The following is a 24,065-nucleotide window of genomic DNA, read 5'->3' on the forward strand; positions in this document are numbered from 1 at the left end:
TACTATTAGAATACAGTATCTCTATCATAACATGAAAATATGAGCTTTATAAAAGCCAGCAGTTCCCTTACTTGTTTAAGCGACTTCTCCACGTTTGCATAACCTTTAGAAACATCAAGAGAAATAGAGCATACAACCTATATGAGAAAAAAAATATGAAGAATTATATGACCTCATTCAACTGAATGTAATGTTGAATGTAATGGTTGATTTCATAATTTACAACCATTTTAAATTACTATTTTATTTGTTTTGAATTATTTCTACCTTCCCAAATGCCGTATTATGTAAGAAGTTATAGAATTATTACTTGCATAAAAAAAACTTATAAAATATATATTTACCCTATGTTACCATATATAAAATATGACTTTAAACAGTATGTTTGTTTATTATATTTGATTTTTATCCTGTCCTTATTACTTAGCAGAGTAACAGAGCTGGAAGGGACCTTGTAGGTCTTTTAGTTCGACTCCCTGCTCAGTCAGGAAACCTGTACCATTGTGGACAAATGCACAGGTATAATATAGGTGGTACTTGGCTCAACTATGAGAGGAATCTTGGGAGTCCTAGTGGACAATCATTTAAACATGAGCCAGCAGAGTGCTGCAAAAACCACACAGCCCTAGGCTGCATTAATAGAGGGATAGAATCAAGATCATGTGACTTGCTAATACCACTTTATAATGCCTTGGTAAGACCACACTTGGAATATTGCATCCACTTTTGGTCGCCATGATGTAAAAAAAGATGTCGAGGCTCTAGAAAGAGTGCAGAGAAGAGCGACAAAGACAATTAGGGGACTGGAGACTAAAACATGAAGAACGGTTGCAGGAATTGGGCATGTCTACTCTGATGAAAAGAAGGACCAGGGGTGACATGATAGCAGTGCTCCAATATCTCAGGGGCTGCCACAAAGAAGAGGGAATCAAGCTATTCTCCAAAGCACCTGAGGGTAGGACAAGAAGCAGTGGGTGGAAACTAATCAAGGAGAAAAGCAATCTAGAACTGAGGAGAAAATTCCTGATAGTTAGAACAATTTATCAGTGGAATAACTTTCTTCCCGAAGTTGTGGGTGCTTCAACACTGGAAGTTTTCATACACAATATTCCTTCTCCTCCTACTTCCCCCATAGCAATTACGTTGTGAGGTTGTTTGGGCTGAGAGAGAGTGAAAGTCACCCAGCTAACTTGCATCCCTCAGATGGCAGGAGAACTGGTCTTCTGCTTCTAGGCAAGCACCTTAACCATTACTATACAGTACACACCAAACTGGCTTTCAAACAAACAGACTTTCAGGAAAACTACCGTGTTCCTCCAACAATATGGCCTCCCCCAATAGGAAGTCCCAGCATGCTTTATAGGCATAAAATCAAATTAAGCCCCTCCCCCCAAATTAAGGCCTGTATTAAACATGCGAAATGGGGGGGAATGGTGGGGGGCTGGCCATTAGGAAGTACTTTTGTTGCATACCCGGATATGGTGCTGCCTGCGTTGACCTCGGCGTTGGTGGGGCACTTCATATCGGGAGACCTTCCGCCACTGTTGGTTTCCCTTCTCCCCATGCTGCCGCGGCGTTTAAAGCAACGCCGCGGCGTTTGGCACAGCCACGCGCGGCCAGCCAGGGCTCCTCCCTGAAACTGGAGCCCGACGGAGACACTCGGCTTCAGGCACTCCTGTTGCTGCCTTCCCTTCGCCTTCGAAGGCAAAGCCAATTCTTTTAAAAATGACACCCTACTACCAGTATGACAAAGACTCCCCTGCCTATTTGTAGATAGCAAATAAATGTGTCACTGATGAGTCATAAACATTAACATTCATGCCTTGAGCACTACTAAAACTAAGTTGGCATCATCCCCTCCTCGTTTGAAAAATGTGTAAGTCTGGTAGCAAGTACTGATACATAGTCAAGGTCTTTTTGTAGGCTATTGTCGTCCCCCCTGGTGTATGCCTTCATCGTGTCCCACAGGGTTTGCAATGATGTATGTTATTTTTTGTTTTTATCGAAAAATAGTGTCAATTCATTAGAGAGTTTTTGAATATATTGTTCCTCTAATAGTATCCGAGGGTTCAATGTCCATCTTTTTCTTTTCTTTTTCTGTCCTCTCCATATTACTTTAATGGGGAAACCTGTTCTCTTTAAAGAAAGTGTTTCTTTATTAAAATAGAAGCTAAGTAGAGATTAGACTTTTCACTAGCTTGTGATATATTCTGCCATCTTGGTCATTAGTATGTTTTGCATTAAGGGACAATTTTGGATGTATCAGTCCTTATAGACACAAATACATCTCTGCTTTTAATTCAAAGGGTATTATACAGACAAGAGCTCATTAATTAGAAAAAGGAATAATCAGTATTTAATTCTGCATCTAATAAGCCCTGAATAAATAAGAATATATAATACCCTCTAATGACCTAAGCGCTAGAGCCCACTGTAACTACATAGCCAAAAAGGCGCTGAGTTGTTAACCTAATCTTACATAGCTTTTTCTCTGGTAATATTACACTAATAACTAGAGCATACAAAACATTTCAGCAACAGAGTGGTCAATGTCTGGAATACTCTACCTGACTCTGTGGTTTCTTCCTCAAACCCCAAAAACTTTAACCTTAGACTGTCTACTGTTGACCTCACCCCTTTCCTAAGAGGTCTGTAGGGGGCGTGCATAAGCGCATCCCTTGTCTACCATCCCTGTCCTACTGTTTCTTTTATTTTTTTTATTTTTCCTATATGTATCCATGTATTTATAACTATGTTTTTACTTATACCTATTATCTTGTAAGCAATTGACAAAAATAAATAAATAAAATAAAAAACATCGCAAAAAGGAATAAGGAGAAATGGGGGCAACATAATACATTACAAGTAGAAATTGGAGATCTAGAAAAACAAATGCAAAAAAATCCGGGAAGCAATCAAATTAAAGAACAATTGAATTTGGCCAAACACAAATTAAGCTTATTACAACAGGAGGACAATGCAAAGGTTTTCTGTCACCTACACGGTTGACTTGTGGTACTTATTATGGGTTATTCACTACAAAAATATAACATAGGTTAGCCTGTTTCTTCTGCCATGAATAATAGAATTATTATGGGAACTCCCTATGCCTTAAAGACATTGACTGAAGGATGCAAATCCTATTAGTTTCAGAAAATATACTGCTGGGAACTTTGAGATGTCTGTCTCAAAATAAACGTGTACTTCTACCTTCTGGCTGCTATATAATTTAGAACTTCCTTTTCCTTAACAAACAAGCTTCAGATTATCTATGAAATTATTTGCAAAGTACTTTAGTTTTACAACTCATGAGGAAACTATTACATCACATTTTATCTATAACATCTGATAGTTAAGATAGCAACACTTACTCTAAGTGTGTGGAGGAGGAGGAAGAGGGGTGGAGAGAAGGGAATATTGTTAAAAGTGAAAGTGGAAACTTACCTGCTTATCATTAACTGAAAATGTCTCAATTTCTTTCTTGGCCTCCAAGAGACGTTTCTGGAATTAAATAAGCACATCTTGGACTTGCGATTAAAATATTATGCTAAAGCATGGATCTCCAAACATGCTGGCTGGGGAATTCTGGGAGTTGAAGTTCGAAAGTCTTAAGTTGCCAAGTTTGAAGACCCCTGTGCTAAAGTATGGCATTATTTAAATTTTTATATTTTAAATTATTTTTAAAAGTACCATCTAGCATTTAACAAATCTATACGACAGAGCCACAGTGGTGCAGTGGTTAGAGTGCAGGACTGCAGGCCACTTCTGCTGACTGCTGGCTGCCTGCAATTTGGCAGTTCAAATCTCACGAAGCTCAAGGTTGAATCATCCTTCCATCCTTCCGAGATGGGTAAAATGAGGAACCAGATTGTTGAGGGCAATATGCTAACTTTGTGAACTGCTTAGAGAGGGCTGTAAAGCACTGTCAAGTGGTATATGAGTTTAAGCACTATTGCTATATATACATAATGTATTGCTCTATAACTATGTGGTTCTATAACTATGTAAGTGAACTTCTTCAGCCAATTAGAACTAAATTAACCATTTAACTCCATTTTCAGAAGTTTGACTTGAGTTATGTCTCCATTCATGTGCAATACATGCCCATCAATGTGTATTCAGAAGTTTCATTGTGTTCCATGAGACATATTAAGATGTACAGGTTTTGCAGTAGAATAACCTTTATTCTTAAGATCTCTACTTCCCAAGAAACAAACAATCATTATCATAAGGCATCCACATGACACATCATTCCAATGACAACAGAAAGGTAGCAAAAATACAGGAAGTGGTAATTGGCCCTTTACTTATCATCATTAAGTCATTATTATAACTTATCCACATGTTCACATTTGAGAAGGCACCTTCAGGGTAGGACAATGGACTTTGCACAAGGCGTGGTATGCTCTCAGCACTTCCTTAACTCAAATGTTTTCCTGGGGTCATGTGGCTACCTTCTTAGCCCAGGAAGAGATGCAGCTCTAAACAATGCCAAATAGGTCAGATGTACTGAGCATTCCTACTTTATTAGTCTGTAAATGGCACAATGTCACCAACACAGGACTATATGAAATCTATTAAGAGCTGGAATTCTAGCCAATACTGTTCAAAATTCTAAAAAAAAAGTATTGTAACATCAAATACACACCAGTGCAGACAAAATTATTTTTGTATTTCATTTTAACGTTTTTAACTTAAAAATTAATATTTCATTTTCAGCTCTTAAATGGTTACATTTATTTATGCTTTTGTATTGTTGCTTGTTCTATTATTAGAGGTATGTTTTTAATTAAAATACATGTGTGCTTCTTGATTCAATCATAAAATGCTGGAGATTGCAAATTTCAAAATAGAAAATTAAAAAGGGTTTTAATATATAATGTACAGTAAGTATCTCCATACCAAACAGAGTCTACATAATGTTTTCATTCAGCAGCTTCTTCCTACACTGTTTTTTTCTAGCTGTTAATGAAAAGAAACAATGCCTCTATAGTGACAATTGCAGCAAGATCAACTGTTATGAGTCCTAGGCAGCCTTTGTTGAAGAACTGGCCAAAAGGGAACATTGCCTTGACAACTTCACCTGAGCTTGTTTCTGAGGCCTATTTCTGTGAACATATTAGCTGCCTTGGTGTTGACTGAGATGAGGGATATGGCAACTACAGTACAAAAAACTATGTTTTGGAGTTGTGTAATTCTAGCCTAGAAATCAGAAGACTGTGAGTGCAACTGATAGTCCCATCCTAGGCATGAAAGTCAGCTTTGAGCCAGTCACTGGTCACTCTCTTAGTCCAATCTACCTCATGGGGTTGTTGTGGCGAAAATAGGAGAAAGGAGTATTATATATGTTCACTGCTACGAAGGCAGGATAAAAATCTAATAATCAATCAACCTCTGCCAGGAGGTTTCATTCTGCAAGGGGAGATGGCCTTGGCTTTGGAACTGGTCACAATGTTCTTTGATGACTTACTATACAGAGACTAGATGCACTTATTCTGCCGACTCTATTGATATATTTCCATAGAGGTTGTTTGCTCATGCTGTTGTTCAACCTTGTAGAACTGTGGGTACTTTCCAATAGGAATGGATACAATTTCTTTGAGTCTATGGCTAATGACACTTTGTGCTTTGCAGCACCCTGAATGAGAAAGTCTTCTTAATATACAGTAGAATTACAGAAGTAAAGTGGCTGATTTTGAACCATTTCACCCCTAAGTCTTGTGGGGCTACAGTGAAAAACTGCAGTAGAAACCTGCTGATCTCCATATGCAAAATAGAAGTTTGACAGTAGACAGTGGATTGGGACCAGGCACACATGAAAAAGTATACCAGCAGTACAAAAAACAGTAGCTCTGTGCCTTGTCCTCTGAATTGCTAAATTCCATGTACAAAGAAGTATAAGATATTGCTCTTTGTGCACTGAGAAACCATTCTATAATTAGCAATAGCACTTACTTATATACTGCTTCATAGTGCTTTACAGCCCTCTCTAAGCAGTTTATAGTGTTGCCCCCTGTTATTTGAATGGCTGACACCGATGTGATACTATCCTGATTTTCCTACATCTGACCAAAATTTACAAGAGTAATGTCTTTATTTAAAAAAAAACCACTAGAAATGCCACAAATTCAGCTATGGTTTGCTATTACTAATTTAATTTCTATTTTTTTTCAGCCATCAGTGCTTGAATCCCAGAATGCATTTAATGAATGCCTTACAATCACTGTTGTTTAATAGCCTGTAATTAGCTTAAAACATGACAATTACTAAATAAACAAGCTTAAAAATTTACCTCGTTTCTTGCAATTACTGTTACGAAAGCACCCTGCTTGAAGCATTCAATAGCAATGCTTTTCCCAATGCCACTGGAACCACCAGTTACCTTTAAGTAAAGAAGATATGGATTAAAGTCATGAAGTTAGTAATCTGTCATTGTATAGCTCTTAGAGATAAGAATTCCAAGTAGGAAGCCTCACACTTGCATCCACCAGCATTTTCCTTTCATATACAATGGGACATTTCTGGTCCATGACTAATACTATGAAGATGGTAAACAATAATAGAAATGCTTGCAGGTTGTCTCCATGGATAATCAAGTTTATTTCAACTTATTTAATAGAATTGTGCATCTTAATCCACTATTAATCTATCTGCATCCTAATCTACTATTCTGTTTATAAGTCATAATATGATATAGTCGGGGTATATTTGCACATCATTGCATTAAGGTATTTCTCTGTAACTATACTCACAACAAATTACAGATAGCAGATTGACATAAAGTTATGTAACCTCAAATTAGGAATCTAAAGTTCTTCTTCTTTAAAATTTGTATTTATTGAGGATTTTATATAAAGTAAAAAAAGAAATCTAAATAAAACTTCAGAAAATAAAAAAGTGCAAGAAAATAAAAAGGGAAAGCTATAAAGTATGACTTTCAACCTTTTCTACAACACATATTAACAAACCTATGAACTACTCTCCCGCTTAACTCTACCAGAAAGCCTGTCAATCCCTTACAGGTAGATGCTGATTTACAACCACAATTGAACCCAAAATGTCTGTAGCTAAGGGAGACAATTAAGTGAGTTTTGCCCATTTTATACCCTTTCTTGCCACAGTTAAGTGAATAACTGCAGTTATTAAGTTAGTAACACAGTTATTAAGTGAATTGACTTTGCTTGTCAAAAGGTAGCAAAGATGACCACATAATCCAGGACACTACAACCATCAAGAATGTGAACCAGTTTCTAAGCATATAAATTTTGATCGCATAACCATGAAGATGCTGCAACAGTCGTAAGCATGAAAACAGCCCTCAGTCACTTTTCCAGTGCCCTTGTAACTTTGGTCACTAGACAAATGCTTGTAAATCTATACTATGTTTGGTTCAAGGTAGATTCAAGTCAATATAATAGCTTACTAACTATAAATAAATATTCTAAAAGTAGGGAACAACTGGATATGTTTTCCTTCCTGTGGCATGCCTATCTTCCTGCTGACATACATCCTCTCTCTGAGATTATTTTTGAATACATACTTTATGCTTGAAAACAATCTTACAGTCTAAAACCAATTAAAAATACCTCTAGAGACTAACCCCACCCCCCACTTTGTAAACAATATTGCACTATTTTAAAGATGTGATTGTTTAAGTGTTATGTGCATCTTTATCATAAATTATTATTTTTTAAATTAAAAGTGTCACTATGATCCTTTAATAATGCATTTAGGTATTATTACTTTGAACTGCTGCTGCCAATTAATTTTGCTATTCCTGAGAAATAGGATGCCAATCAGGACCACCATTTAATTGTCTAGAAGGCATATCTGCATATTTGTTGTGCAAATTCAAAAATCAGAAATATTTAGTTCCTGCCATGGCCGAGAAATTTATTGTGATTTATCTTTAAATGTTAAACCTACCTAAATGTAAAGTTATTCAATGCAATTTTATAAATATGTTGTCTTACATTTTTCTTCTTGAAAGAACAATTATTTACAAGACCAAACATAGAGGTTAAATGATTTCTTAATGCATCCAAAAGGGTATAAATCCTTATTCTAATTTTTTAAAGGAAATGATGTAGGACAGATTAATAAAGGTTGATATTTCCTTTTAAAAATCTATACAGTTTGCAATTTGTATAATAATTTTATGTTAAATATACATTTAGCAGTACATATTTCTCCATGTTATTTCTGAATATAAATTGGAAAAGATTTCATTTTTTGTACTTGTAAACTATGATGCAAAAATTGAACATTTTCTGAAAACTGTTTTTCAATTAAAATGAAGACAAAATAAACAAGGTGGCAACTTTAAAAAAAACCAATGCCACATATTTTAAAATTAAAGGAACAAAAGCTCTGTTATAACATGGCAAATCTTTCTATAATGCCACAGAAATATAAACTCTCAATATCAAGCTTTCAAGTTAGGCAACCGGTCATAAATTGAGGATTACCTGTATGCTAGGAAACTCTAAACTCTCTGTTATAAGGAGAGAAAATTACACAGGTTGCCTTGAGCTCCTGGAATAGACTGAGATATAAAAATAATAATAATCAGAAATAAAACCTCTGAGGGGTCCTTGGTCCTGTCTGAGCTTACTTGTTTTCTTGCAGATGTTTCATTATCCAAACTAGGTAACATCATCAGTGCTGGCCTAATAAAACCTCAATGGGTTATCAATCCATTGTACTGAAGACAATTCTATTAAGTAATAAACAGAAGAGGAGAACTGGAATCCCATACATCAATACAAATATATACAAGAATCCATCTGTGTACAGTTACCAAATTAAGAGAATCATCCCCTGCTATACATCCTTTCCTGCCTACAGTTATTTTCCAAATTATCTATTAAATAATCCAGTTCAACAACAACAACAAAAATCCCAGGAGGGTAGATTTGAATTTTTAAAAAAGGAACAAAAGGCTTTTTTTTTTCTTGGTTAGTTGGAAAAATAAAGTTGGAACACAGTTATCTCATAAGGCAACACACTGATCAGCTTTTTATTTCTTAAAATTCATTCTGCAGATGGCTATTCAGCCACCTACCAGTTTTCAGGACTCTTAAGTGATACTAGAATATATCAGTTTTGATCCTGGCTACAGAAACTTGTCCCAAAGGGCACCCCTAAGAAGGAATATTCAGAGTTGAACATTTCCTTTTCTCCACGAACTTTTGTAAGGCAAACAGGCAGACATTTCTTGCTATCCATAGAGATAAATAATATCCCAAACACTTAAAGATTTTGTTTATTTTCTGTTTGTTAAAATTATATGCTGCCCATCTCACTGTTGAGCAACTCTGGACAGGTTCAATAGATTTAATCACATACTGTACAATGAATGCAAATTAAAACAAATCTGACAGCAAAACAATGACCACTTAGTGACTCATGGTTCCTTCATAAAAAACAATCACCAATAACACAAAGAAACACATGAATAGCACATTGTATACAGTCTGGATTCATATTAACACAATAGATCTGATATTGTACAAGTAGATCTGATATTGTACAAGTAGTTCTCGACTTACACCTGTTCATTTAGTGACTGTTCCAAATTACAACATCCCTGAAGAAAAATAACTTATGCTGGTTCTCACACTTATGACCATTACAGTGATCCACCGTGATGACCCACTGGATCAGGTGATCAATATTTGGGCGTTTTGACAACAAGTATGTAAGGTTGCAGAGCTCCAGAATGCGGTGATGTGACCCCCATTTTCTACTTTCTCAGTCTGCTTCCAACAAGCAAAGTCAATGGGGGAAGCCAGATTCGCTTAATGATTACTTGATTCACTTAAGAACTGCAATGGTTCACAACTGTGGCCAAAAAAAAAAGGTGTAAAAGGGCACATGACTTACTTAATAACTGCCCTGCTTAGCAATGGAAACTTTGGGCTTAACTGTCATCATAAGTTGAGGATTACCATTACGTCAGAATGAAATCCCTATGAAAAAAATTCTACAAACATTTTGTAATAATATCCAAGATTAATATAATGGACTTAAGTCTTTAAAGAACCTCATACTCAGACCAACTCTTAATGCCAATCTGATTTCTTTGTATTCTCAGTATTTATACCTAATAATCAGACAATTTATGCGATCAGCTAATTCGTGACCATTCCGTACATCGTTGTTACTTGTATTCACTAAGTTTTCTTCTAAGGTTTGAAACAATTCTTTGATTTTTACATTGGTCTTGACTGTAATATTTTATAGGATTCCTTGATTTTGTTCGTCCTTGAGACTAAACAAGGAAATTATAAATAGCATTGCTTTCAATGTTTTGCCGGCTTGGACTGCTGCAATTAAGTTCAATTTCTGTAAATAATTTCAATTTATGCTGGTACAGCTCCTACTGGCCGAGTCTGGATGGGACAATGGGGGATAAGAGCAGTTACTTAAGAACCCATTCTATTAGTACTGCAAGGCCTCACTCAGTGGCTTGTCTGACTCAGACAAAACACAGTGTCTGCCTCTGGCCATCTTATTCCAAACATAAAAACTGACAAAGACTGTTCTCAACTGTCTGCCTAGTAGATCTTTTTAAAAAGAAAGTTATTTGGTGTGGGGTTGAGTTCTACATTACTGTATACCTTCTTTTGCAAACTAGATCCACTAGATAAATGCAAAAGTATGTGTACATGTATTTTTGCATTACATGCATATTAATATGCTGATGAAGTTGCAGGTTATAAGTTGGAAATCCAAACCAGTTTTTTAATTAAAAGCATAACAAAACCAAATGAACAAGACTCCATAGCGCTAGTGGCTTTCAGTATAAAACATGCTTGGTTTTCATGAGAACTTGACTTCAGTGAATATATTACATAAAATTCTAGTAACCAAACTGAACTGAAACCTGAAAATTTTCACTTCTTCCTGCTTTTTGATTTTCTTATAAGTTTCAAATAAATGAAGAAATTAATTACCATGTAAGCTGAACTACAACATGGAGAATATTACTAGAGGAACAGAGCTAAAGACTGCATTCTATCATCTAATCTCCTACTGTGAGAACAAACTTGGCACATCCACAGCCCAAATGGTATCATTTAACAGCAAACTTCTTAATAACCCAAGAAAAGGGATTTGCATTGTGCTCACAGATGCCCTATATTATCCTAATTGTTTAAAAATATATAGATTTTTAACAAAATGGCCAAAATCTTGTTAATTTTGATTACCTTTGAATGTTAATTTTCTTTTGAGGGACATCCATGTTATTGCATAACTTTATGTAATGATTTGAGAATTTGAGTATGAGTTACTACTGCATTTGTTCATTCCTTGCTTTAGTTTAAAAAATAACTTATTTTGAGGAAATGGAATTAGGGGGTTGTTCGCTATCAAGTATCTGTTGTTTTAAGGTAATCTTTATATATACAAAACAAGAAAATCCAGTTTGATTCCATCACACCTCCTTAGAGAAATAATAAAGTGGGTGTTACTGGTAAGAGTGTTGGTGTATGTCCATGTGGAATATAAAGTGGTTTCAGATACTTACTATAAAAATATATTAAATGTCTACTAAATGTGGCAAATCAATACAATAAGTATAAAGAATAGAATGCGAGAACAGAAATAAAATTGCAACATGAGCTCTTTTGCAAGGATTTACCTCATTTATACCCATTGCTGCAGATTCTGACTTTTGTTTAGCTTATGGACATCATGTCTGAAAAACTGAAATTTTACGTGCACTTTGAAAACTTTCTGAACCTATTAGAAATACCTGCTCTGCTTTATATACTACATTCACGTAAATAAAAAGCCTACACATGCTGTTAAAACATGAATAATAAGTTTTTATGCAGGTCCTTATCATTATGCATCCTTAGGATTCAGATTTCTCAAGTCTAAACATTTCACTTCTCTGATCTTTGTTTCCTCCAATCCACATATACATAAACATATCCAGGAAAAGGAGAAAGTAAAAATATATCTGAGAAAAGACTTTTATATACTAAGATCTCATAAACTGCCTACACTAACACAGGTATTTTGTTTTGTGTTGTTCGGATGCATACACAATTCAGGAGAGTATCCTTGATTGTGGCAGGGAAAAATTCAATAAATTAATAAATTAACCTGTGGGAGGCAGATTCATGTGGAGGTCTAGACCATTCAGGTATTATTTCTCCTCACTTATATTACGTTTTAAATTTATTTAGGCCTCCCAGAGAATAGTTGTATATAAAGTAGATTCTTCAACATGGTACCCTCCAGATATGCTGAGATTTCAAACTTCTGGTCAGCAAAGCAGTGCACCCACTTCTTTATGAAAAAGATTGTACAATAATATTGTTTATAAGACCCCCCCCCAGTCCTTATTCAATTAAAAAAAGAAAGAAATGATGAAGAGAAAAATGGTAAATGTCTACACAGGCCTGCAACATAAATTCACCCCAAGAATCAGACCTGGTAAAAGAATCACAAAGTGTCCATGCAGCTTTGGCAAGTATAAGTCATTTGAAGTTCAACACCCACTTGTGACTTAATAAGATTAATTTGTTTTAAAGCATGTGTGACACTGTATTTAAGCTCACCAAGTGTTCAATATTAGCATCTATACAGCTAAGGAATGCTTGGTTAGGATTTACAGCTTGCATTTCCTTCACAAAAGGCTTCCTTAATAATAAAAAAAAGCTCTTACAATTCTGAGTATTTATTACTGTAAAGTGAAAAGTTACAGAAGGTAAAAGTGGGGACTCTTGAAAGAGGGGAGAGAGAATCAGAAAGACTCTGAAAACACATTTCCTAATCGGTTCAATTCCCCCCCCCCTTTAAGAATTGAATTCAAGGATGACCTGCAGTATTTCGCTTTAGGCTAAAAATATATCATTCACACCCTTCTCAACTTAATAAGTAAACCCAAACCATTCCAGAAACTATTTTTTTGGAAGGCTGCATCTTGAAACCGATACTGACAGCATGAGATTGTGGGCATAGTTAAAACACAAAGAATAAGTAGGCATCTAATTAAGTAACCCAGGCTGGGGAGGGTGAGAAAAGAGAAGCGGGAAAAGGAAGCAGAGGGATTTAAGTATCTGCCAGCAGAACCGCAAAATGTCATCTTTTCTTACCAGCCTCCCTTTTCCCTCCCCAAGTCCCCAAGTCTGCCGTCATCTCGGCTAGATTCTCTCACCACAACGTGAGCCCCGGACAACGACATTGGTTTGGGGAGGTTGAGCGGGGACACTAAGTAGAGCAGCAGCAGAAAGACCACGAAAGCGACCCCCATGGCCGCCACCAGGAGGACAGCGACCGACATCACTGCGCCCCGAACACCACAGCCTTGGCTGAAGCACGTCGCCAAAAGAGCCGGTCTCTACAACCCAGACACCGTGCCTCAAAGGTCCCGGTCCACCGAGTGATCCGGTTCAGCCAACCAAGGCTCCTTTTTCAAGGAAACAACCCCTGGAAACGAGGTGGGCAGGGAGAAAAACTAGAGCTGCTCTCTCATTGGGAAGGAGACCGAAAGGAAGACCTGATTGGCTGTGTTTGTGGCGGCGGGAGGGGGGCGAGAAATAGGAACGGAACGCGATGACATATCCGCACGACGATTGGCGGACCTATCGAACTTAAAAGGAGACCGGACTGGGGAAGGGTTGGCGCGAGCGGGAGCGGGAGGGAAGAAGACTGCGGCAGCGGCGTGCTCGCCTGCTTGTTGTTTTGTGTGTTTGGCTCCCATTCCCGTCGGCGCCGCTGGAGTAGGTGGAGGAGAGGAGAAACGGCTGGAGAAAACCCGGCGACAGTGGCGCAGCCGACCTTCAATATTGCAAATAGGGCGACGAAGCGACCCCTCGTCCTTTCTGTGCCTAAAAAAAAACAAAACATTCCTCCAAAACGAGACCAATTTACAAATTAAAATATGCTCATAGGATCGTTGCCTTAAATAACACCACAAAACATTTTCCTAAAAGTGCTTTTTTTTTTTTTTTTTTTTTCAGGAGGCAACTGGACTTTCTTGTTTTGTTTTGTTTTTCATTTGAGGACGTTTGGCTTCTCATCCAAGAAGCTTCTTCAGCTCTGACTGGATGGTGGGGAATGGAAGGATTTATTATTCCTTGCAGACAGCTGGTTAGAGCTGAAGAAAGCCAATGCAGAAATACAAGAGATGATAATTTTGATGAAAATGGGGTCATCAATAATAAGGTAACTGAATGAAACAATACAGTGTTGAATTGTCCCACAGTTAGTTATCCTAGACCCACAGATATGGGTCTGTCTTGCAAATACAGATTCAGGAGGAAGCCATGACTATTGTTGAGGAAGGATAGGATATGCAATACATAAATAAAAGGTGGAAATAATCCAAATGTCTTAAATTGTACTTGCTTTGGCCTAGATGAAATGTCAACCACTTACAATATTTATTGAAATAAGTCTGGTATGTGCCTAAGAAATCCAGTTTCACAAGCCTATATTCTCTATGACTCCATATTATTTTTGCCTTGGTGAACACATTTGGAATTTTGAAAACATGTTGTGAGCATTCTTGCTAAATGACTCCTAGAGGCTAATTTGCTCAAATTATCTGCTAGAAGTTACAAACTTATACCAGAATTCTACTTCCTAGCCTCTTCCTACTACCCAGGTTTATGCTTTATATTTCCAGATAAGGGGACAAACAAGCAAAAGAGCACCGTACTGTTACATGATTATTTATATGTATAAACATATTTATATTTTTATAAGTGTTATGATCTACAGTACTTGGAGGTGAAATGAATTGGAAATAAAAGCTGTGTTGGTCACTTTCAGCATTGCAGGATTTCAGTTTGGGGAATGGGATTGGGGTGGGAAAAGTCATTTATGCCAGAAAGCCTGTCAGGAATCAAGGAAATATTAATATCCCCAGATGCTAAGTTGGGGGCCTGGTTCTAAAATTTCTCACATATTTTATGTTGTATGTACTAAAGGTAGCCCCCGACTTACAACCATTCATTTAGTGACCGTTTGAAATTACAACAGCACTGAAAAAAGTGATGCATGACTATTTTAACACAACCCATGGGCATGTGATTAAAATTCAGATACTTGGCAACTGGCATGTATTTAGCATGGTTGCAGTGTGCTGGGATCATGTGATCAACTTTTGCGACCTTCTCACAAGCAAAGTCAGTGGGGAAGCCAGATTCACTAAATAACTGTGTTGCTAACTTAACACCTGCAATGATTCACTTAACAATTGTGGCAAGAAAGGTTGTAAAATGGAGCAAAACTCAACAACTGTCTTGCTTAGCAATGTAAATTGTGGGCTCAGTTGTGATTGTAGATTGTACTGTTGTGTGTTAACATCTAAACAGCTTGATGGCTATTAATAATACTATAATCCCCTCACACCATAGGATTGTGGGCAGAGTTAAAACACAAAGAATAAACAAAGAATGTTATGGCTGAGGGGCTTGCCATGCTTGGATAAGATTGACTGCTATGCTAGTCATAATGTATTTTACCAGAAGGGCCATCCATGCCAGACAGGTGTCAGCAGAAGTTTCAGATTGATTGTATCCATCAACCCATTTAATATAGTGAGAGAACAGAAGAAGCATCATACCTGATTAGTTGGCACCAAAATCAGCAAGGATGTTAGAGTTTCTGGGCACCTATCGATAAAAGGGACCCAGGACCTATGACTGGGCAACTAGCTTAACCCTGTAGGTTTACTGAAAGAATAACAAACCCAGAAAACCCAGAAGTATACCGTTTTTGAAAAATGTACCATTATGGCTTGTCAATATTAACAACAAATCAGAGTTACTTAAAGCAAATGTTAGAACTTTGGAAAAGAATTTATCCAAATTCAAACATCACTGAACAACAATTAGCAATTCAAAGTAAATACTGTGAGAAACAAAAATATAGGCTATTGATCTATCAGTAAGGCCTTTGGATGATAGTGGGCTCCAGAATAAAGAGACATGAACCAAAGTTTTAGATAAGATGATTTCAAAATGTACCAGAACTATTTGTACTCCTGCTGAGGCACTGCTAATTGTGAAACATGATTTTGTAAGAATGTAGCTTCATAAATGTATTTGAACATAGAAGGACAAAGCCACAACAAATAAAGAACTGAAAGCAGCTGATGGATAGAGGTTTGAGATGTGCACGGGTATATGTGGAAACTGTCAGTAAGAAAGAAGTTGTAAAATGAGTGCAGAAAAGTATAAAAAGAATGTCTTGGGATGAGTTCGGTGCCACTAGCTGTAGCTATTCCTTGCTGGATCTAGCTCTCGACCTCATTGCAATGGGTTATTGATGTAATTAATGTTATGGTGGCTATTCATGTTTCAAATTGCTCATGAAATAAACCTCTGAATCTTAAACTAAGAATTATTGTTTGTGGTTGGTCTTGTCTTCCTCTTTATTTTTATGACAATATATTACCAGAAATAAAATATTAAGGCATGCAGAACTAAAGAGATTCAGAAAAAATATTAAAATGGAAGACCCCCAAACAATAGTAGAAATAGTAGAAGAAACTCAGATAAGTAATTCAAATATAAATAGCTGATATGAACAACAGAAATGATAGTAGAACTAATAACAACACAACTAGTATAGGCCAATAAGGAAACAACAGGTCTACTAATGAGAGCAGATGGCAGGAAAATCAAAGGTAGCAGAACTGCTTAATTCATTATTTGCATCTGTATTTATGCAAAAGGAAGAAAAAGCCCAACCTATCAAAAGCAGTATCAAGAGAGCTAGAACAGGTAAACAAGTCAAAATAGGCAAGGAATTAATAAGAGAATACCTATCCACCCTGGATGAATACAAATTACCTGAGCCAAATGGTTTACATCCCAGTTTTACATCTCATATAAGTGGAGCTACAGAAGACATTTTTCATAGGAATACTTGGGGTTTAAATATAGTTTCAAAAACGGTCACTGCCCCTTTCTGAGTTCGCAATCTTTTTTTTAAATAAAAGTTTTTTATTTTTATCACAACAACAAAAACAAACATAAAACCTATCTGCTCCACAGTGTGTTAGTTGAGTACATATTTCTTCATGCACAAAATAATATCATACATATTTAACTTGTATATATTTATAATTGTTCTTATCAATATTTTATATCACATTTGTCACTTATTCTATTATCCTTAACTTTTAAGTCCTTAACTTTCAATAATATATTTCAAGTTCATTTTCTTACTCTATCTAACTCATCTATTTATCAGTAACAATATGTTATGCTATACTTTTATAATTCAATTCTTTACGCTTCTATCCAACCATTCATAAAATAGATTCCAAATTTTATAATAGTCTTTTTCTTCTTGTTCTCTAATCACCATTGTTAATCTACTCATTTCTGCACATTCCATTATTTTCTTAATTATTTCCTCTTCTGTCGGAATTTTTTCATTTCTCCAATTTTGTGCAAATACAATCCTAGCTGCTGTTAAAATATTAATAAACAAATATGTTATTTCTTTGTTATAACTCTCAGGCAAAATTCCCAATAAAAATGTCTCTGGTTTTAAGTCTATAGGTTGTTTATCATCTTCTCCAGCCACATGTGTATTTTAGCCCAATACTTTTTAGTCTCTGTGCATGTCCACCACATGTGGTAATATGATCCTGGTAACTTCTGACATTTCCAACACTTCCCCAACTTATCTTCAAACATCTTAGCAATTCTCATTGGGGATAAATGCCACCTGTAAAACATCTTATACAAATTCTCTTTATAGGCCATTGACATAGTTAATTTATAATTTCTAGACCATAATGTCTGCCATTTATCAAGATCTATTCCATATCCAAAATTTTCCCCCCACGCAATCATTGTTTCTTTTACTTGTTCATCCTCTAACTTCACTCCTAATAGATAACCACATAGTTTTTTAATCAACTTCTCATCAGTGCCTGTTAGGATTTTATCTAATTCAATCAATTCCATGTAAAACCCAGTCATCTTAATGTCTTTTTCATACCTTGTGTGTATTTGCAAGTCCGAGTACCAATTTATATTTATCCCTTGTAAATCAAATTCTTGCTTTGTTTTGAGTTCACCCTTTTCGTTTAAAATTTCATCATATCTAATTATGTGTTCCTTTTTAAATAGCTGTGGATATGAAAAGGCTTCTAAAGTTGATAACCAGACTGGTATTTTCAAATAATGATAGTCTCTTATCTTTTCTCATACTGCTAATAAAGCATCTCTAATATAATGTCTCCTAAAATATCCATGTGCCACTGGTTTCTTACCTGCCAACTATCTTCCTTTGATCTGCCAACTTAGTTGTTGACCTGCCAACTCCAGTAGGATCATCTAGATTACAGCTGTCAAACTCACAGCCCGTGGGCCAGATGTGTACACGCGCCCTAACTGGAAATATGCTAAGATTTTTTACAGCCTTGTTTATTTCCTTTCAGCTGTGGTGACCCGGGGCGTGGCACAAGGACAACACAGTTAAATAAGCAAGAAGATTCCCTTTATTATCTCCAAATTTGCCCCCAATGTCCAGGTTACCTTCAGCTGGAGAAAAACTTCACAGGAACAGCCTTTAAATGGAGAAAATTCAGTCCAAAAACAAAGTACATACAAACTGTAACTAAAAATCCAAACAAACCACATTGCAGTAATTAACTTGACAGGGCAGGAGAAGGAATTGCAGGCTTGAAAGCACAGCAAAACACACACAGTTGGGAAGTTGCCAGGAATACAGATAAGCCTCGAGGATATCAGATAAATTCATGATTTGTTCCCAACAGTTTGATGTGCACAACTTCCCTTTTTAAACATTGTGTTCTTAGCTGCAGCTAATGAAGGGAATCAGATCCCTTTCCTTCCCCGTAAACCACGCAACTCACGTTGCTCCCTTCTCCATTCCTCCCTGCGTGCCCAGCCGGACTTTGTGTGAGTCTTCCTCTGAATTCCCTCTCCCTTGCTCTACCTCTCCCCTGCTCTGCCCAGGCTGACTTTGCCCTTCCCCAGTTTCTTCCACAACCAATGGAGCCACACTCCCACTCCCTGTCAGCTGTTTGGTCTCCCCCTCTGAATCAGATTCCGACAGGGGTATGACATCAGCTAACATTCTTATACAATTCCTTACATAAGTTCCCATCAGGGATTCTTAGGTTATACAGAGGATAAATATGGTGTTTCTATTGCTCTTTCTTTACAGGAATAATTCTCATTTCTCTCAGAGGGAGATCTAGATCAGGGTTGTCAAACTAGCATCGTCACAGCGGCGTCACGTGACGTATCATGACTTTCCCCCCCTTTGCTAAACTGGGTGGGGGCGTGGCTAGCATGTGTACACATTTGGCCCACGGGCTGTGAGTTTGACAGCCGTAATCTAGATGAACCTACTGGAGTACCACTTAAGCCAGCAATGTACTGCAGCTGCCAAAAAAGCCAATGCATCCTAGGCTACATCAACAGACGGATAGAATCAAGATCAAAAGAAGTGATGATACCACTTTATATTGCACTACTGAGGTCACACTTGGAATATAATGTACAGTTCTGGTCACTACAATATAAAAAAAGATTCTGAGACATATAGAGTATAGAATAACTTTATTATCACTTTGAGTGTACACTAATTGGCATACATTAAAATGAAATTTCATTGCATACAGCTCTCAAAGAGTCACCACTTCCAATATACACTACATAAACATGATAAAATAAATAAACAAACACAATATTATGCATGTACTCACATATATGACCCAGAGAAACAATACAGTCTAGTTCATACATGGACATGTGAGAAACAGACCTAGAAAGGGCACAGAAAAGAGCAACAAATATGCTAAAGGTATTGGACACTAAATTGTATGATGAACAGGTAAGGGAGCTAAATATGTCTAACTCTAGGATTAGTAAAATTAGGCGGGACATGGTAACTGTATCCCAGTACTTTGTGAGGGACTGTTACAGAGAAGAATGGATTGATTTATTCTCCAAAGTACCAGACGGCAAGACAAGAAGTAATGGGTAAATGGTTATTAAAGACATTTCACTTAGAAGGAAGGAGAAATTTCCTGACAGTGAGAATAATTAATCAATAGAATAACTTGCCTCCTGGAGTTGTAGGTGGTCCGTCACTGGGAATTTGCAAAAATAGATTGGACAACCATTTGACTGGGGTGGTATTAGGTCTCCTCTCCTGCCTTGAGCAGGGGGTTGGATTAGAAGACCTCCAAGGTCCCTTCCAACCCTATGATTTTATGTTCTATGTTCCATGCTCCTCTGAGAAGAAGAATTAAAAATGAAAGTTATGACACATACATAATAACCAACAGAAAGCCAACATTGAAAGAAGTAACCCCCTTCCCCCACCAATCAGTTTCTTCAAGTCAAACAAACTGTCAAAGAAGAGAAGCATGCCTTGGCTGATTATGCAAAAGCCAAGAACAAGCATTTATGCAAGTTAAAAATTGAAACTGATTGAATGTATAGGAAACAAAACATGAATGTTGAAATAATGTAATAAAAACCACAAACAGAATATTGGCAAGGAAAATCATTGCATGGTCAATTTCTACAAAAGGTTAAGAGGAGAGTGAATAAAGATAAAAGCTGGCAATGGAACATTAAACAAGAAATTGAAGTCTTGATTGTAACTGCTCAAGAACAAACTATTTGAACTAATGCAACTGTCATAAAATTGAGTCCAGGCAACTCAAAATAGAATTTTCCAATAGTTCTTTTATTCTTGTGTTATTCAGACAAAAATGTGTGTGTGTGTGTGTGGAGAGTGACATACAGTCAGAGAGAGAGATAGAGAGACAGAGAGGGAAGGATGGAGAGAGAGAGAAAGAAAGAGAGTGAGAGTGAGTATATTACAGGTTTAATTTCAGAGTTAGCCTCCTACAATAAGCTATGCCAACTGGGCTATCAAGAAACTACTCCCAACAAGGCTATTGAAATAACTATGCCCAACAAGGCTACTCAAGTTGCTGTAAATATTATTGCCCAACTAGGCTATACATTCACACAATACTTACACTCTCAACACAGGTGTTCAGGCTGCATTAGAGGGGGCTGGGAAGCAGACTCAGGGAGTTCCCTGCTCCAACAAGGGTTGCCTCAAACTTTGGGGTCTGGGTTCATTCCAGTCTTTTCTTTATACCCAACTTATTTACTCAGAATTAACATGTGTGGTACATCTTGCTCCAGTCGGTCACATCAGGAACTTTACATTGTTACTTTCTGTTCCAGGACTCCATGAAAAATGCATTCCACTGTATTTCTTACACCGACTAATGTTCTACCTGGTATCATCATCAATAAATCATACATGAACTCAAAATCTTTCCTAAACAGTAGTATACACATTCCAGCAACATGAGTTTCCCAGTGAGTTCATGAAAAGGCTAACTATGGTTGTATTACAGGCTTTCTATATTCATAACTTATATAATATTTGTGATATGTTCATAATGTATTCATGGCCAGAATTGAAATTATTCAAAGTGTAGAGTGTGCGAAGAAGTATAAAAAACAGTAGATCATGAAACTTAGCTCACACATAGTAGGCCACACAAACTGCAAATAAATGACTAAACATATGACTGAAATGATGAAACATTCTTAAAAATGATCATAAAAAATTGGTAGGAGCATAAGAGTTGGAAAAATAGTTGAAAATATGGTGACCTTTCCAAATACAAATTGATGAAGTTTTGACACATAATACACCAGATTTAACTCTGGTTTAAAAGAAGAAAGTGAGGATAATTGATGTGGCAATACCAAGGGATAGTAGAATAGAAGTCAAAAATTGAAAAAGATTAAATTGTCAAAATCTAAAAATCAAAGATTATGGCATAAACTGCATGTAGTGATTCCAGTGGTTATCTGCCATACTAAAAAATCTGGGACGGCATTGAAAAAATATCTGTCCATCGACAAAATTTCCACCTATCAATTACAAAAGGCCACACTATATTATACCAATACATTACGTCATCCTAGATACTTGGGAAGAACTTGATGCATATAAAGGCCAACGCTAAAGAAATGCCAGCTGTGACTTCACATTCTTATGTAAATAATAATAAAGGATTGGTAATAAGAAAACATTTGATTCTGTTCCACATAACTACCGTATATGCCAGCGTATAAGACGACCCGGCGTATAAGACGACCCCCCCAACATTTCCACTCAAAATATAGTTTGTTATATACTCGCCCCTCTTCCGCACGCCTTCCACTTTTGCACTTTTTTTTTTTTGAGGCACTTTTGTCTCCGTGGAAACGAATCCCGTGAAGCTGAAAGGAGCAGCCAGCCTTCTCCCAGCTCCCAAGGAAACGAGGCTCGCACCGCCCGGGCTCCGCTGAGGTATCCGGCTGGGGCTGTCAGGAGTTGTTACCGCTGGCGCGGCTCCAGTCCGCGTTGCCTCGGGAAGGAAAGGCAAAAAGGAAGAGCCGCGGCGGCGCTTTGCAATGGCAGCAGCGGCTCCTGGTTTTGCCTTTCCCTTCCCGAGGCAACGCGGGACTGGAGCCGCGCGGAGCCGCGGCAGCGGTAACAACTCCTGACAGCCCCAGCCGGATACCTCAGCGGAGCTCGGGCGGTGCGAGCCTCGCTTCCTTGGGAGCTGGGAGAAGGCTGGCTGCTCCTTTCGGCTTCACGGGATTTGTTTCCACGGTGCGCAAAAGTGCCTCAGCCGCAGTGCTTCCCAATTACTATTTGCCGGCGTATAGAGACGACCGGCATATAAGACGACCCCCCCAATTGGAGGCATCTTTTTCAGGGCAAAAAAGTCATCTTATACGCCGGCAAATACGGTAGATTGAGAAATGCTTAGACACTTTTGGAATTAGCAGCAACATCCAAAAAATTCCTGAAGACTTCCATGAAGCTATGACAAACTGAGTTGATAGGCTGTGGAGAAGAACATGGTGAAGTTGAAATCAAACAAAGAATCTTCCAAGGCGACGCATTGTCACCTGTTATTTGTTTTTTCAATGGCACCACTAACAAACATTTTGAACAAGACAAACTGTGGCTATGAATTGGCTAAAAAAAGGGTTGAAAATTTCCCATTTGCTTAAATGGATGATTTTAAGTTGTTTGCAAAAAAACAAAACCTGAACTGAGTTCACTGCTGAAAAGCACTGAGGAGTTTAGCAGAGATATTGAAATGCAATTTGGAGATTAAATCGATAATAATAATCATAATAATAATTTATCCCACCCTTTTAATATACAGGTAGTCCTTGATTTACTGCAGACAGTGAAGTGGTATATAAGTCTATGTGCTATTGCTATCTGGGAAACAGTGAAACAGCCATCTTTTTCCTCGAACCACAGTTGTCACCCTCAAAAGAAGAGTGGGTTCACTGTGTGTGTTACCCACTTCCTTTTCTAATTAATTTTAGAAATTGCTTGTTAACTGCTTTTCAGTTATAAGGAAACTTTAAATCAATATGTTTTATAGCACTGGGTGAGTTTCCTTCAAATCTTAATTAAAAATATATTAAATACAAGTTTGAGGATTGATAAAAGATTTCAAATAACCAGCAAAGGGATAATTAGAACTTTGATTTTGGAAAGTGACAAATGGACTGTCCACAGAGGGATTTGGAATAAGATTTTGGAATTAGTTATAAGAATCAGGGGTGGGATTTAAATTTTTTCACTACCGGTTCTGTGGATATGACTTGGTGGGCATGGTAGGGGAAGGAAACTGTAAAATCTCCATTCCTACCCCACTTCAGGGAAAGGATACTGCAAAATTTCCATTCCATCCCCACGCCACTAACCTGCTTTCCAGCTCGGTTCTCCTGTGCAGGGCAAGAAGACCCAGCCAATCAGCTGGGACTCGGGAGGCAGAGAATAGATGGGGGCGGGGCCAGTCAGAGGCGGTATTTGCCAGTTCTCTGAACTACTGAAAATTTCTGTTACCGGTTCTCCAGAACTGGGATCAGAACCTGCTGAATAGCACTTCTGATAAGAATCCTTCCTGTGGGAAAAACTTTTGAATTCTCTTTTTGAAAAATGATAGGATGAGATTTTGAAGACTGAACGCTGGAGGGAACTCTAAGGGAACTAAGATT

At 37.3% G+C, this 24,065-nt stretch overlaps 1 protein-coding gene across 1 annotated transcript in view; it reads right to left on the reverse strand.

Annotated features, from left to right (window-relative positions):
* Nucleotides 1–13,504, reverse strand: part of KDSR (3-ketodihydrosphingosine reductase) — a 28,513-nt gene extending 15,009 nt beyond the window's left edge. The window contains exons 1-4 of the mRNA XM_026675369.2: nucleotides 13,175–13,504; nucleotides 6,293–6,382; nucleotides 3,445–3,501; nucleotides 72–137 (exon numbers count right to left, since the gene is read on the reverse strand). Of these exons, the coding sequence (XP_026531154.1) occupies nucleotides 72–137; nucleotides 3,445–3,501; nucleotides 6,293–6,382; nucleotides 13,175–13,300 (339 nt within the window). The 5' untranslated portion in view covers nucleotides 13,301–13,504. The remainder of the gene's footprint in view (nucleotides 1–71; nucleotides 138–3,444; nucleotides 3,502–6,292; nucleotides 6,383–13,174) is intronic.
* Nucleotides 13,505–24,065: the final 10,561 nt, after the last annotated feature.

This window comes from Notechis scutatus, chromosome 3 (assembly GCF_049901735.1).
Source record: "Notechis scutatus isolate UNSWTSFEM ecotype Mainland chromosome 3, rNotScu1.2, whole genome shotgun sequence".
Lineage (NCBI taxonomy): Eukaryota > Metazoa > Chordata > Lepidosauria > Squamata > Elapidae > Notechis > Notechis scutatus.